Source organism: Bombus vosnesenskii, unplaced genomic scaffold, assembly GCF_011952255.1.
Source record: "Bombus vosnesenskii isolate JDL3184/JDL3185 unplaced genomic scaffold, Bvos_JDL3184-5_v1.1 scf7180000013370, whole genome shotgun sequence".
Lineage (NCBI taxonomy): Eukaryota > Metazoa > Arthropoda > Insecta > Hymenoptera > Apidae > Bombus > Bombus vosnesenskii.
Genome location: NW_022883003.1, coordinates 1231369 through 1242608, shown reverse-complemented (window position 1 = coordinate 1242608; position 11240 = coordinate 1231369). Strand labels below are relative to the sequence as shown.

At 27.6% G+C, this 11240-nt stretch overlaps 3 protein-coding genes across 11 annotated transcripts; 2 read left to right on the top strand and 1 right to left on the bottom strand.

Moving 5' to 3' along the window:
- Positions 1 to 401: 401 nt before the first annotated feature.
- LOC117237432 (cytochrome b-c1 complex subunit 6, mitochondrial) lies at positions 402 to 1383 on the top strand. The gene is made up of 2 exons (XM_033501396.1): positions 402 to 698; positions 1092 to 1383. Exons 1-2 carry the CDS (start codon positions 609 to 611, stop codon positions 1263 to 1265), a joined length of 264 nt encoding a protein of 87 aa, XP_033357287.1. The 5' UTR covers positions 402 to 608; the 3' UTR covers positions 1266 to 1383.
- An 11-nt stretch (positions 1384 to 1394) lies between these two features.
- LOC117237430 (rabankyrin-5) lies at positions 1395 to 10885 on the bottom strand. Of its 7 annotated transcripts, XM_033501386.1 has the most exons (15): positions 10734 to 10885; positions 10567 to 10635; positions 10296 to 10487; positions 10048 to 10237; positions 9871 to 9980; positions 9532 to 9791; positions 9309 to 9458; positions 6106 to 6509; positions 4663 to 5376; positions 4133 to 4405; positions 3419 to 3860; positions 3089 to 3286; positions 2699 to 2939; positions 1813 to 2068; positions 1395 to 1729 (listed from the first exon to the last, which is right to left on the bottom strand). In XM_033501386.1, the coding sequence occupies exons 3-15, from the start codon at positions 10297 to 10299 to the stop codon at positions 1600 to 1602; spliced, it is 3372 nt and encodes a 1123-aa protein (XP_033357277.1). In that variant the 5' UTR covers positions 10300 to 10487; positions 10567 to 10635; positions 10734 to 10885; the 3' UTR covers positions 1395 to 1599. The 7 variants fall into 7 exon arrangements, with proteins under 7 accessions (XP_033357277.1, XP_033357278.1, XP_033357281.1 ...); XM_033501387.1 differs by lacking the exon at positions 10567 to 10635 and having other exon boundaries at positions 10296 to 10401; XM_033501390.1 differs by lacking the exon at positions 10567 to 10635 and having other exon boundaries at positions 10048 to 10234; positions 10296 to 10401.
- Positions 6794 to 8958, top strand: LOC117237431. 3 transcript variants are annotated; one of them, XM_033501393.1, is made up of 4 exons: positions 6794 to 7163; positions 7905 to 8081; positions 8215 to 8394; positions 8474 to 8958. In XM_033501393.1, the coding sequence occupies exons 2-4, from the start codon at positions 8027 to 8029 to the stop codon at positions 8746 to 8748; spliced, it is 510 nt and encodes a 169-aa protein (XP_033357284.1). In that variant the 5' UTR covers positions 6794 to 7163; positions 7905 to 8026; the 3' UTR covers positions 8749 to 8958. The 3 variants fall into 3 exon arrangements, with proteins under 3 accessions (XP_033357284.1, XP_033357286.1, XP_033357285.1); XM_033501395.1 differs by lacking the exon at positions 7905 to 8081 and having other exon boundaries at positions 8242 to 8394; XM_033501394.1 differs by lacking the exon at positions 7905 to 8081.
- Positions 10886 to 11240: the final 355 nt, after the last annotated feature.

Here is an 11240-nt window from a genome sequence, read left to right as displayed (position 1 = left end):
TATGCTTGAATTTGACCAATTCTAAATTGGATAAGAGTGTATAATTGATAGGAGATTGTTTTGCACGTGGAAATAAATCGAAAATGTAAAATCAAATATTTTTTTGTGCGACGCTTTGCTTGTGAGGAAATGAAATTTGAAAATTTATCAAATATGCGCACAAAAAAATTTTACTCTACGTTTTTTAATTTTTTACACATAGAATCGATTCGTCAGCGATCACGCTATAATTAGTGAGACACTTTGTATAACAGTTTATAAACGAAATATAAATAAGAAGTTATATGGGTAATAATTAAATTTTAATAAATTAATTCATTCATTTTCATTTCAATGGAAATGATTTTATTCGTCCAAGATATAGTCTAAACGTTTTTGAAATTTTATTCAGGTATTGTTGCAATTGGTTAAATTCATGAAGATTTATAGAAATCGCACCTAAGCTTCTTACACTGCCGTCAATTATAGTCCATCTGTAAGACATGCAAGTCTGGCCAACATTTTCTACAGATCTATTAAATTTTACAGAACAAGTCGGAAAATTCGGTGCATATTTAAAATTAGCTCACAGTAACCGAGTAGGTTGAAATAAATATTACCTTCAAAAAATGTCTTTCTTACAAAGTTTTCTCCAACGTTATATGCCAACTGTAAAAGCAGAAGAAGAAGAATTGATTGATCCTCAAAAAATACTTCGTGTAAGTAAAAATTGTTATATAATATTTGTTCCCAATAATTAAGAATTTCATATCTCAAGTTTTAACGTTTGTAATTATTATTTGTTATTGCAATTACTGTTTCATTCTATTCTTTTAAATGTGATCTCTCTATCATATATAAGTCAAAATTTACTTCTATAAAACTATTGAAAGAATTTTCGTTGATATGTAATCAATTGTGACAAAAATTAAGTAACAAAAAATTTGGAGCACATTCATTTATAGTCATCTTTCTTTTACAATTAAAATCAGTTTGTCAAAGTAGTTACTACAATGTACACATATAATATATCAATTAAATTATTTTTGTAAATATTAGTTATAATTAAAATATAAATTCAATGTTAGAATACATGATTATTTTCTTCTTAGGAAAGATGCTCGAGACAACCTAAATGTACCAGTTTGCAAGAAAAACTGGACACTTGCAATCAGCGTGTTAATTCAAGGAGTAATACAGAGGAAACCTGTATGGAAGAATTAATTGATTATGTAGAGTGTGTAGATCATTGCGTAGCAAAAACACTTTTTAGTAAGCTTAAGTAAGATTATGTTATTTAAAAATGTGTGATCTTTATTATAAAATATGTTACAAATTAATTCAATGCATTGTAGATGAATAAGTAATGCTAGGAATAAATGATAATATATCAATAAACATTAACTTTCATCGACTCTCCTTTCATCTGTATTTAAAATTTAATAGCTATAAATTTAACAAACTTTCAACAAGAATAATCATATAATACAGCAAAATATATATAGTGTGATTCACACAAAATGATATAAATTTTTGGTATACTTTTTTATAAAAAATGCATATGGAATGATATTTATTTTATTTACATATGAATATGTACTTTTTTATTTATTTCTTTGTTCATTCAGCACCTAGTTGCAATACATCAAAACATACTGCACAAACACGCACAGGTTTATTTAATCCAAATTTTACGATTGGAACATCTTGATCGGAGCATTTATTACATAAAATTCGACCACAATGGCGGCTAAAAATAATAAAAATAATTCATTTTAGGTAAATCTTAAATATACTGATTTATAAATTTATGTAAGTTCAAAGATTCTGTACCAGTGATGTTTTCGCATTGTAAGGGAAAATTTTGTACCACATTCCAGACAAAGATCTTTATCTGCCCATGGTGCTTCTTGTGTCAAGGAATCTAGTAATCTGTATAGTAATTGTTTTGTTGCTACTTGATAATTGAAAATTGTAATGCCTTCTTTATTCATAGAACCTAGGCATGCACCAGCCTTTACCAGAGTACGACAAAGTTGACCATTTCCTTTCATATAAGCTATCAGTAATGGAGTATTGCCATCCAAATCTTGGATAAAATACATATTGTTTTATTTAGCTTATAATAAAATAATATTGCAGTTCTATTTAAAAATAATCTTATAATTTAATATATATAATACTTTCTGTATCATATGGATAAAATCAATTATTACTATATTGTTCAAATATAAACAATCACATATATATATACATATATGTACAAAAATATATCAGAAATTCAGCAGAAATACTACTTTTTCCTAATTAACCGTGTGAGTCCCAGGGGTTTTTGAAAAAACAGGGTTGAAAAATCCTGAACTGCGCGATGGCGCTTATCTTAATCGATTACGAAGAGAAATAAGCGGCACAATAGCGCTTGTCATATTTGTTATTTTATGATATATATCTATATATATGCGTACTATTAGTTTATAAATATTTCAAGTTTTGTTCAATAAAAATTAACATAGATAACAATGTAATGAAAATAGATAAGATAACAATGAAATATAAAATACCGTCAGTCGTCCATGGCGTTCTAATGTACTGGGACTTTTCGACACAAAATCTAAACAGCGCGATCGCGCTGCTTGGGACTCAAACGGTTAAATATTATAATGTAAATACTTCTAATATGAACATATTAATATTTTGGAGTAGTTTGATGTATCTTTACCTGCATTATTTACTGGATATTGTGACATACATTCCAAGAAAAGTTCACATATAGTTGCAGCATTATCTTTTCCACACCTAGCTAATTCGTGTAAGGGATTTCTTCCTTTAAGATTTACAGCCTCTGCATCTAATGTACATTCAGTCAAAAGTGCTCTTACCACCGATACATGACCTTCTCTTACAGCTACATGCAATGCATTGTCACCATCTGCATTTACTGCATCGAAGTTTATATTGTTCTATAATAAGAAAGTAAATATATTCAATTATTTTCTGTTAAACTCAACTTATAACTAAAGATATATATATTTCATTTAATAAGATTTCTAAAGTAGTTTATTTTATAATACCATTTAGATCAAACATATAGATAAGTTATGGTATTCACCTGCAATAAAGCAGATACAATTGCTGCATGACCAGCTTTTGCAGCAGCATGCAATGCAGTATTTCTGTTTGCATCTGTATCATTAACACGTGCACCAGCCAATATTAAACTTCTTACTAACATTTCATTTCCAGAAACCGCAGCAAGATGTAAAGGTGGAGTTTGTGTAACATCATGAACTCTGGAATTTACGTCTACCTATAAAATAAGAATCATGAATCATTTTATTGCATATGTATTTTGTTTGATTAGTTTTTTAAATGCGTCAAAATTTTTATGAAATAAATATAAGTTCAAATGCATTTTAATTACTACAAAAACAATATTTACCTGTATAGATAATAGAAATAATATGCTTTCCATGTCATTCTTTTGAATAGCAGTATGTAAAAAATTTCTGCCTTTATTGTCATATTGTTCAGCAGCTTTAGGTAGTCGTTCCAATATCGCTTGAGCAGCTTTGTTGTTTCGAAATGTTAATGCTGTTGCAAATGGTGTTAAACCTTTCTTATCTCGTTTATTTAAATCTATATTAGGATGGCAAAGTAGAAGAGAAATAATTTGTGAATGTTGATTTTGTATAGCAACGTGCACTGGAGTTTTGCCCTCAACATCTCGAGCATTCACATCAGCACCATGTTCAATAAGTGTCTGTACAACTTGTTCTAAACCCCACTGACAACATAAATGTAATGGAGTACATTCATCCCTTGCTTCATCACCTCCAATACCATCTGGGCCAGGTTTTCTAGGTATGTTTAAATCACAGCCACTGTAACATACATAATTTTAGAATTTAATTATTATGATTTTTAATAATAATAAATAATAAGAAAAGATATCTTTACAATCTTTAATAATAATTATATAGAAATCTGAGTACGTCAAATTAAATTAGAATTACGAAATATTTTATTATATTTTCGATATTCTTATATAACTAAATATTTTCAAAATTCTAATTGGACCAAACCAAATATTAAATATCCTGATTTCAAATTCTTATATATTTTTAATAATTACATATCTTAATATGTAATATACCTTCTTATAAGGAACTGTGCAATATCTTCTTTGTTGTGGTCAATTGCTCTGTGTAACAATGTTTGTTGGCAATCATCTGGACCAGGACCCCAACAGTCAGTGTCTGCTCCATATTTAACTAGAATAGATGCTACATCCTCTTGATCTGAATCCAGTGCATCCCATAATGGACATCCTATAGAAGTATCTACTCCTCTTTTACAAAGTGCTTCCACAACTTCACCCAGTCTACAGTGTATGGAAAGTTGCAGCGGAGTTTCTCCATCTGCAGTTCTGAATGAAATAAAGTTTTTACTGAATATCACATAATTAATAAAACCATTTGGCAACAGATTATTTAGTGATTTTAGGTTTAGTTTTATTTATACTAACGAAGCAACACAGATAGTTATAGAATTACTTTGATAAAATTTATCTCAACCTGAAATTTCTTGCAATATCTAATGTCAAAGAGATAAATGCCATTAAGTTAAAAATGAAATAAATAAAATACAATTGTTTCTAAAATGTTTAATATCAATGATATTTACCTAGTATTCATATCGGCACCATTCTCTAATAAAAAAATCGCTGTCGCCGAATCCTCTTTTAATATCGCTTGATGCAACAATGTTAAACCATCATTATTGCACTGATTGATATTTGCTCCAGCTTTTATTAAAGCCAAAACTATATCTTTGCCCTTCTTAAACGGAGCCTTAATAGCCAAACTTAAAGGGGTTTCATTCACGTTATTTTTTAAATTCAATTGGGAATTCGAATTAGGTGCATGCAACAATTCCATTACAATATCAAAATACAAATTGGAAACAGCAATATGTATTGGTGCATCGCCAGTAGACAATGCAACTTCGTCGACTGGGAAACCAGTTTTCAATAAAGCTCGCGTTAAATTTTTCGAACCAACTTTACAAGCTTCGTGTAAAACCAAATATCCATCATTATTCTTTTGCATTAAGTTATCCTTACAATAATCAATTAAAAATAATGCAGCTTCTTCTTTATATTCTCTTATCAAAACGTGTAATAGAGTGTCCCCTGTATTCTTATATACAGGATTCGGAGTTGCGCCTTTGATTAAAAGTTTCTTAGCAAAAAATCCACTAAATGGGTCTATTTTCATTGCGATACACAATGGAGTATCATTTTCATTAGTGCTTTTGTCCAAATCTATACTCTGACATTCTAATAAGACATCAAAAAGTGGTTCATTTCTCTCCTGAATACAATTATGTAAGGCAGTCCTGCAAGAATAGGAATCAACAATAACATTTATAGAAGGTGTCTAACTTTAATTATAAGTTTAATGCTTTTGACACTTTATTATAAGTAGATTGCAGATGTTTATACAGTTATGGGAACTTTTAAGCTATAAAAATACATAGGTTGTGCATAATATGTAAGTATATGTGAAATATTTATAGGGATAAATTTGGATTGGTGGAACATCTAATAAGAGACTGTAAGAAAATAGGAAGAGGAGTTAGCATAGAGGATGTGGTGAGTGGAAGGAAGGACAAGAGAATAGAGAATTGGCTTAGGAATTTAAAATGGAAAAGGAATGTGGTAGGGATGAGTTATAAGAAGTTGATAATATCAAACAAGTTAATATTTAAGATGGAAAAAGAATGAAAAGAGAAAATAAATTAAAGAATGCGTAAGTTAAGTTAATATTGTGAGTTAGGACAAATGTAAATCAAATCTAAATTTCTTAGCTAATATCTATATATGTGAAATATCTAAAGTATAGTACTTATTATATTTAATAGGTAAAGTAAATCTTTGTGTGGATTCCACTTCAATTTTCATAAATGTCTGCAATCTAATTATGAAATAATCTGTAAAACTAATACAGTTTTTTAAAAATTCTATCAATTCAAGGTATAAATTGCTACTTTTGAACCAATTTTAATTTTAATTTTTACAGTGACTTTCAATGAAATAATCAAGTAAAAATAATTAAATAATTATACCATCCTCTGTGATTTTGTAAATTGGGATCAATACCAGCATGAAGTAACCTGGATGCGACTGTTAACATATTTTCTGAATTATGTTTTGTTATTAAATGTAACGCAGTACATCCTTCAAGTTCTTCGGGATTTTTTATATCCTTCACGTTTCGGGTAAGTTTCATGGGCTCGCATAATTCTTTCATATTTCCATTATTTTCTAGCTGTTCTATTACGAATTCAGCCGAATAAGAATCTCCTTTAAAAATAGCAGCTTGGAGTAAAGAAAGACCTCTTGAATCTTTTGCGCTTAAATCGGCCCCGTGTTCAACTAAAGTGCGCGCCAGTGATGGTTGACGAGTTTTTAAAGCAACTTCCAAAGGCATTTCTCCTTTATGATCCAAAGCATTAATGGCTTTCGTTAACTAAGACAATAAAACATTTAATTATAGAATGATACTTATAAAATATATATAATTTTTTCATTCGATATTGTATAATATATTTCTTATACATATATATTGTTCTAAACTAATAATTTATAAAGAAAGACACTTTTAGTTGAAAGTTTAATTTATTTAATTCATGATTGTATCTGATAAGATTAAAATAATAAAGTTTTATTTACTGAAATTATAATTTAAAAGGTTCGTGATATGTAATTGACTGAGAACCACTGTTTTGATTTTATACACAAAATATACGATGCGGTACGCCCAACGAAACGGATGTTTGTTCATGCACGCATTAGTGCTAGTTACATACATATATAGTTAGTATTAAAGATTACATAAACAATGTGAATGATTAAAACGGGAAGGAATATGAAGATGCACTGATTCAGCAGAAACAGTCGTTTGTAAAGGATAGAAAAGCCATGATGTGGCGTGTGATAGGCTCATCTAACAGTCAGCTTCCGATTAAAGGAGCATATTTCTTCGTAGCAGAATGAAAAACAGTTAATCAAAATCCTACGATTGCTCTATGGCATTTAGTGAATATTAATAAAGGGTGCTGTTTAAGAATGAATGACAGTGTTTAGTAGAATATAGTTGAAATGATCTCTGATGGAATCGAACGTAAATATTGAATTTCTTATGATATTATGAATTTTGAAATATTTAAGTACGAATTAAGTGCAGATTTTTTCCTACATTTTTCAATTAATATTTATTTAGTTAAATTTACATAGATCAGTCTTTTTCATAAAAGAAATTAATAAATACCTCTTATTTTGTACTGATCCAATTAATTCATAAATTAAATTTAAAAAATGTATTTTTCATTGTATAAAAATAATATTACAATATATTGAAGATTAGTGCAACATACGGTTTCATTATATTGATTACAAATTGCGATATAAAAGTTATTTGTAACCTTTTATAAAAATCTAAATCACTTTAAAAGTTTTTTGTTTAAAGCAAAGAGAGTATACAAAACATTATTGTTTTCCTTTAAATAAGTTATTGAGGTTATGCTTATGCAAATATTATCTTTTAACAGAAAGATGAAAATATATAGAAGTAAATTTAATTAAATCTATTTTTATAAACTAAACACTCATTCTGTACATCAAAAGTGACTCACTTAAACTAATTTTAATGAATGATTTTTTTATGGAAATTCAGATACAAAAATAATTATTTTATATTATGTCTAACAAAAATATACAGCTATATGCATCCAAATAAATATAATAATTATTACGGTATTAAAAAATACAGTTAATTTGGAATCTTTATATTAAATCATTTTTATTTTTGAATGTCATTTCTAATAGTAACTAAACTTATTGTTGATAAATAAAATTTTTTCAGGTTTGCGTAATGATGATGATAAATTGAACTATGAAATAAATAAATATAAATAAAAATTGTGCTAAAATTGGTGTAAATAGTATTATTGTATTCTAACCACATTTTGTTTAATTATAAATGAGATGACTTTCCAAATACAGTCAAAAAAGATCTTATTAATTGCTATAGTTTTTCTATGTACGTTTACATTTAACTTATATATTTTATCTTTATATAAAATAATTTATATTCACATTGAAAACATTTATTCTTTACTGTTTAATAAATATTTTTAATCATATTGTATGTCTGGAATATTCAATATTTTTAGTTACATTAATAATGCAAATAACTGCAGGAGGTATTGCATGCTTCAAATGTTATGCATCACAATCAGGACATGAAAAAACTGATTTATTATGTTCTCATTTTGATGGAAGTCCTAGGTTTCAAGTGTATTGTCCTTCGTCCACACTTTGTGGAAAAAGAACGATTTATTCTAAATTCAAAAGTAAGTAAAGTGCTGCTATATGTAAATTGAAAAAACATGTTTGGCATATATATGTTCATTAATTTATCATCTTTACCAGCACCTATGATCACAACTGTAGAAAGGGACTGTGCACCTCAAAAACGTACAGTATTAACCTATAGCGATAATAAGTGGCAAAACAGAGAGGAAATTGTAACATCAGCTTACAAAGAAGGTTGCTTTATTGGTGAAGATAGGGGAGCACCAGCAGGTCCATCAGAATATTGCTTTTGTGGTCACCATTTATGCAACTCATCAGAACCAACCAAAACCATCAATATGTTTTATATTTTTATACTAATAACAGTACTATTGTTTGCAACACTATTATGATATCCTTTCTCTAAGTACTTATTATGGTAAGAAATTTTTTTAATATATATATGATACATATATATATATATTTCACTACTATTTAAAAATGGCATAAAAAATGTTATAAAAATCGATATTTGCTTTACTTTTTGATATTAATCCTTATAAATTATGAGATTGTAAATCAATAAACACATCTAAATAAAAAAACGAAATAATTTTTCTGTATCATCTATAATTATTGAACTATATCTAGCAATTTATTGTAATAATTTTCTGTAATAATTATATATTCAAATTATAATTATATATGATAATTATATATACCAAATAATAATTCCAAAAATTAATTCCAATAAAGTTTGTTACTATTAATATTTGTGAAACAATAACATAGGTTGTGAATGTCTTTAATTTACTACATAAATATTACTTTACTATTTATAAAAATTAAAGGAATAATATGGAAACACCAAAACATGATTGTTATTATAAAATCTTGTAAGTATATTAAACTTACAAGTAAGACCTATTATATATAAATAGACATTTGTAATAATTTAAAATATGCAACTTACCCCTGAATTATTTTCCACTAAATATAAAAAAACCACATCTTCCCTCATTAGTCGAACAGCGGCATGCAATGGGTATTTACTTTTAGTCTGTAATAATTTGTATAATAGAGATCCAGGCATTTCTTTAAAGTCTTCTCCTGTTAAATCTTCCTAACGACATGAAATTTTGATCAGTTAAGAAATTGAAATTACGCAATTCAATATATGTTTCTATCTCTCTTACCCAATGTGCAGAAATCAAAGAACTGCAATGCTCTTTTAATTTCTGTGCACCTAATTCCTCAGCAGCTGCGTACAACTGAACACAATCTTTGAATCCTACAATTCCAATTAAATATTTTTCACATTGTTCAACTAATTCTGTCAGCTGAAAATTAGATGCTGCTTTCATTAATTCTAAAGTTAAATTCTCTTGAGGCACCTTCCCTGTGTATATCCATTTCAGCAATATTAATCCAATCTTAGGCTCCAAATAAGTCCAATCTAGAGAAGGTGTTTCTTATTATATCTATATACATGTAACTTTTCTTCGTACATTTCTGTTTATGTTTTAATGCTTTACCTAAAATGGTCACTTCTGATAGTGTTGCTTCACTGAAAAAATCTGTTCTAGCAGACAATATAAATTTATGTGCTGGTATTTCCTGATTTTTCAATTTGATGATCACATCGCTAAAAGATATATGTTTATTAGTGACAAAGCTTATATAATAAATTATGATTTGAAGAAGTTATAAACCTATAACGTTGTTGACTATATAGAGATCCAATGGTTGTCAAAAGTCTACCAATAAATCCTGTATCTTGTTTATTTGCAGTAACAATTGCATATTCACGTTGAAGTTCCGTATTTGTATTGTATAAATTAACATACTGCTCCCGTAATAAAGATAAATGCTGTTGCCATTTTTGAGCTTCTGTAGAATCTTCTGAAACGTATGAAGTGTAAAATAGTCTATAAAACGTAAATAAACATTTTGAACTTACCCATAATTATTATGAGCAATTATTTTTACTCTTCTTGAATGTAGTATGAAAGTTATTGCATGTCCGGCTTTTTACGTTAGTTCATATTTGTTCAATATAATCTGTTCTACGTGATAACGATAAAAAATAGATAATAATGATCAAAAGTTTCTACGAGAGATCTCGGAAAATAGTGTCGATGTTTCGTTTACGCTAAAAACATATATTAATAAGATTCTAACACGTATTCTACGCCCACGTACAGTATTCATTACATTTGTAATTCACATACATATTTTTCTTTCTGAAGAAAATGTAGCCACACTTTTGAAAGACAGAAAAAATTCCTATAGAATTTAAACTACAAAAAAGTAGAAATCGCTCTTTCGTTAGTTTCGATCATAACAATGGTAGTATTACATACGGACAAATTTCTTATATTATGTTAATTATAGCCACCTTTTAGATTCTATTCGGTGCATGGATCTGTTAAATCATAGTTCATAACACAATAATGAATGATATTATACAAATTCATGGAACTATTATATCAACGTTTCGATAAAGCTCATTCCCCAGATTTAATCTAGTTATATTAATTACATGTAAAATAAAAATATAAAAAGATACATTTTTGTAGGTTTACATTTTAAATATATTTTGAATAAAAACATGATATGATATCAAATATTCAAACGTTATTTCAAAAATAGATATCATAAGTATTAATGACTTTTAGCAAAAATAACTAACAACAGACAAAGATAAAATAATTAACGGATTTAACTTTTAGGAAAGATATTAGCTATAACTGTAACTTTATATCGGAACATAAGTTATGTAACTATCTTTTTGGTAATATTTTAATAATATTATTTACATCAAAAAGAAAATTTGACATCACACAAGTATGTATACATATGTAGTATATATATGTATATGTATACACTATCATCATATAGATCA

What these genes read in the sequence shown, in the direction of transcription:
- LOC117237432 (XM_033501396.1), top strand. Translation starts at nt 609, where the DNA reads ATGTCTTTCTTACAAAGTTTTCTCCAACGTTATATGCCAACTGTAAAA. An exon ending in ATCCTCAAAAAATACTTCGT is followed by an intron (nt 699 to 1,091) that starts GTAAGTAAAAAT and finishes TTTTCTTCTTAG; the next exon opens with GAAAGATGCTCGAGACAACC.
- LOC117237430 (XM_033501386.1), bottom strand. An exon ending in GCACAGTTCCTTATAAGAAG is followed by an intron (nt 3,861 to 4,132) that starts GTATATTACATA and finishes TGTATGTTACAG; the next exon opens with TGGCTGTGATTTAAACATAC. An exon ending in ACAATGCGAAAACATCACTG is followed by an intron (nt 1,730 to 1,812) that starts GTACAGAATCTT and finishes TATTATTTTTAG; the next exon opens with CCGCCATTGTGGTCGAATTT.
- LOC117237431 (XM_033501393.1), top strand. Translation starts at nt 8,027, where the DNA reads ATGACTTTCCAAATACAGTCAAAAAAGATCTTATTAATTGCTATAGTT. An exon ending in AATTGCTATAGTTTTTCTAT is followed by an intron (nt 8,082 to 8,214) that starts GTACGTTTACAT and finishes CAATATTTTTAG; the next exon opens with TTACATTAATAATGCAAATA. An exon ending in GATTTATTCTAAATTCAAAA is followed by an intron (nt 8,395 to 8,473) that starts GTAAGTAAAGTG and finishes CATCTTTACCAG; the next exon opens with CACCTATGATCACAACTGTA.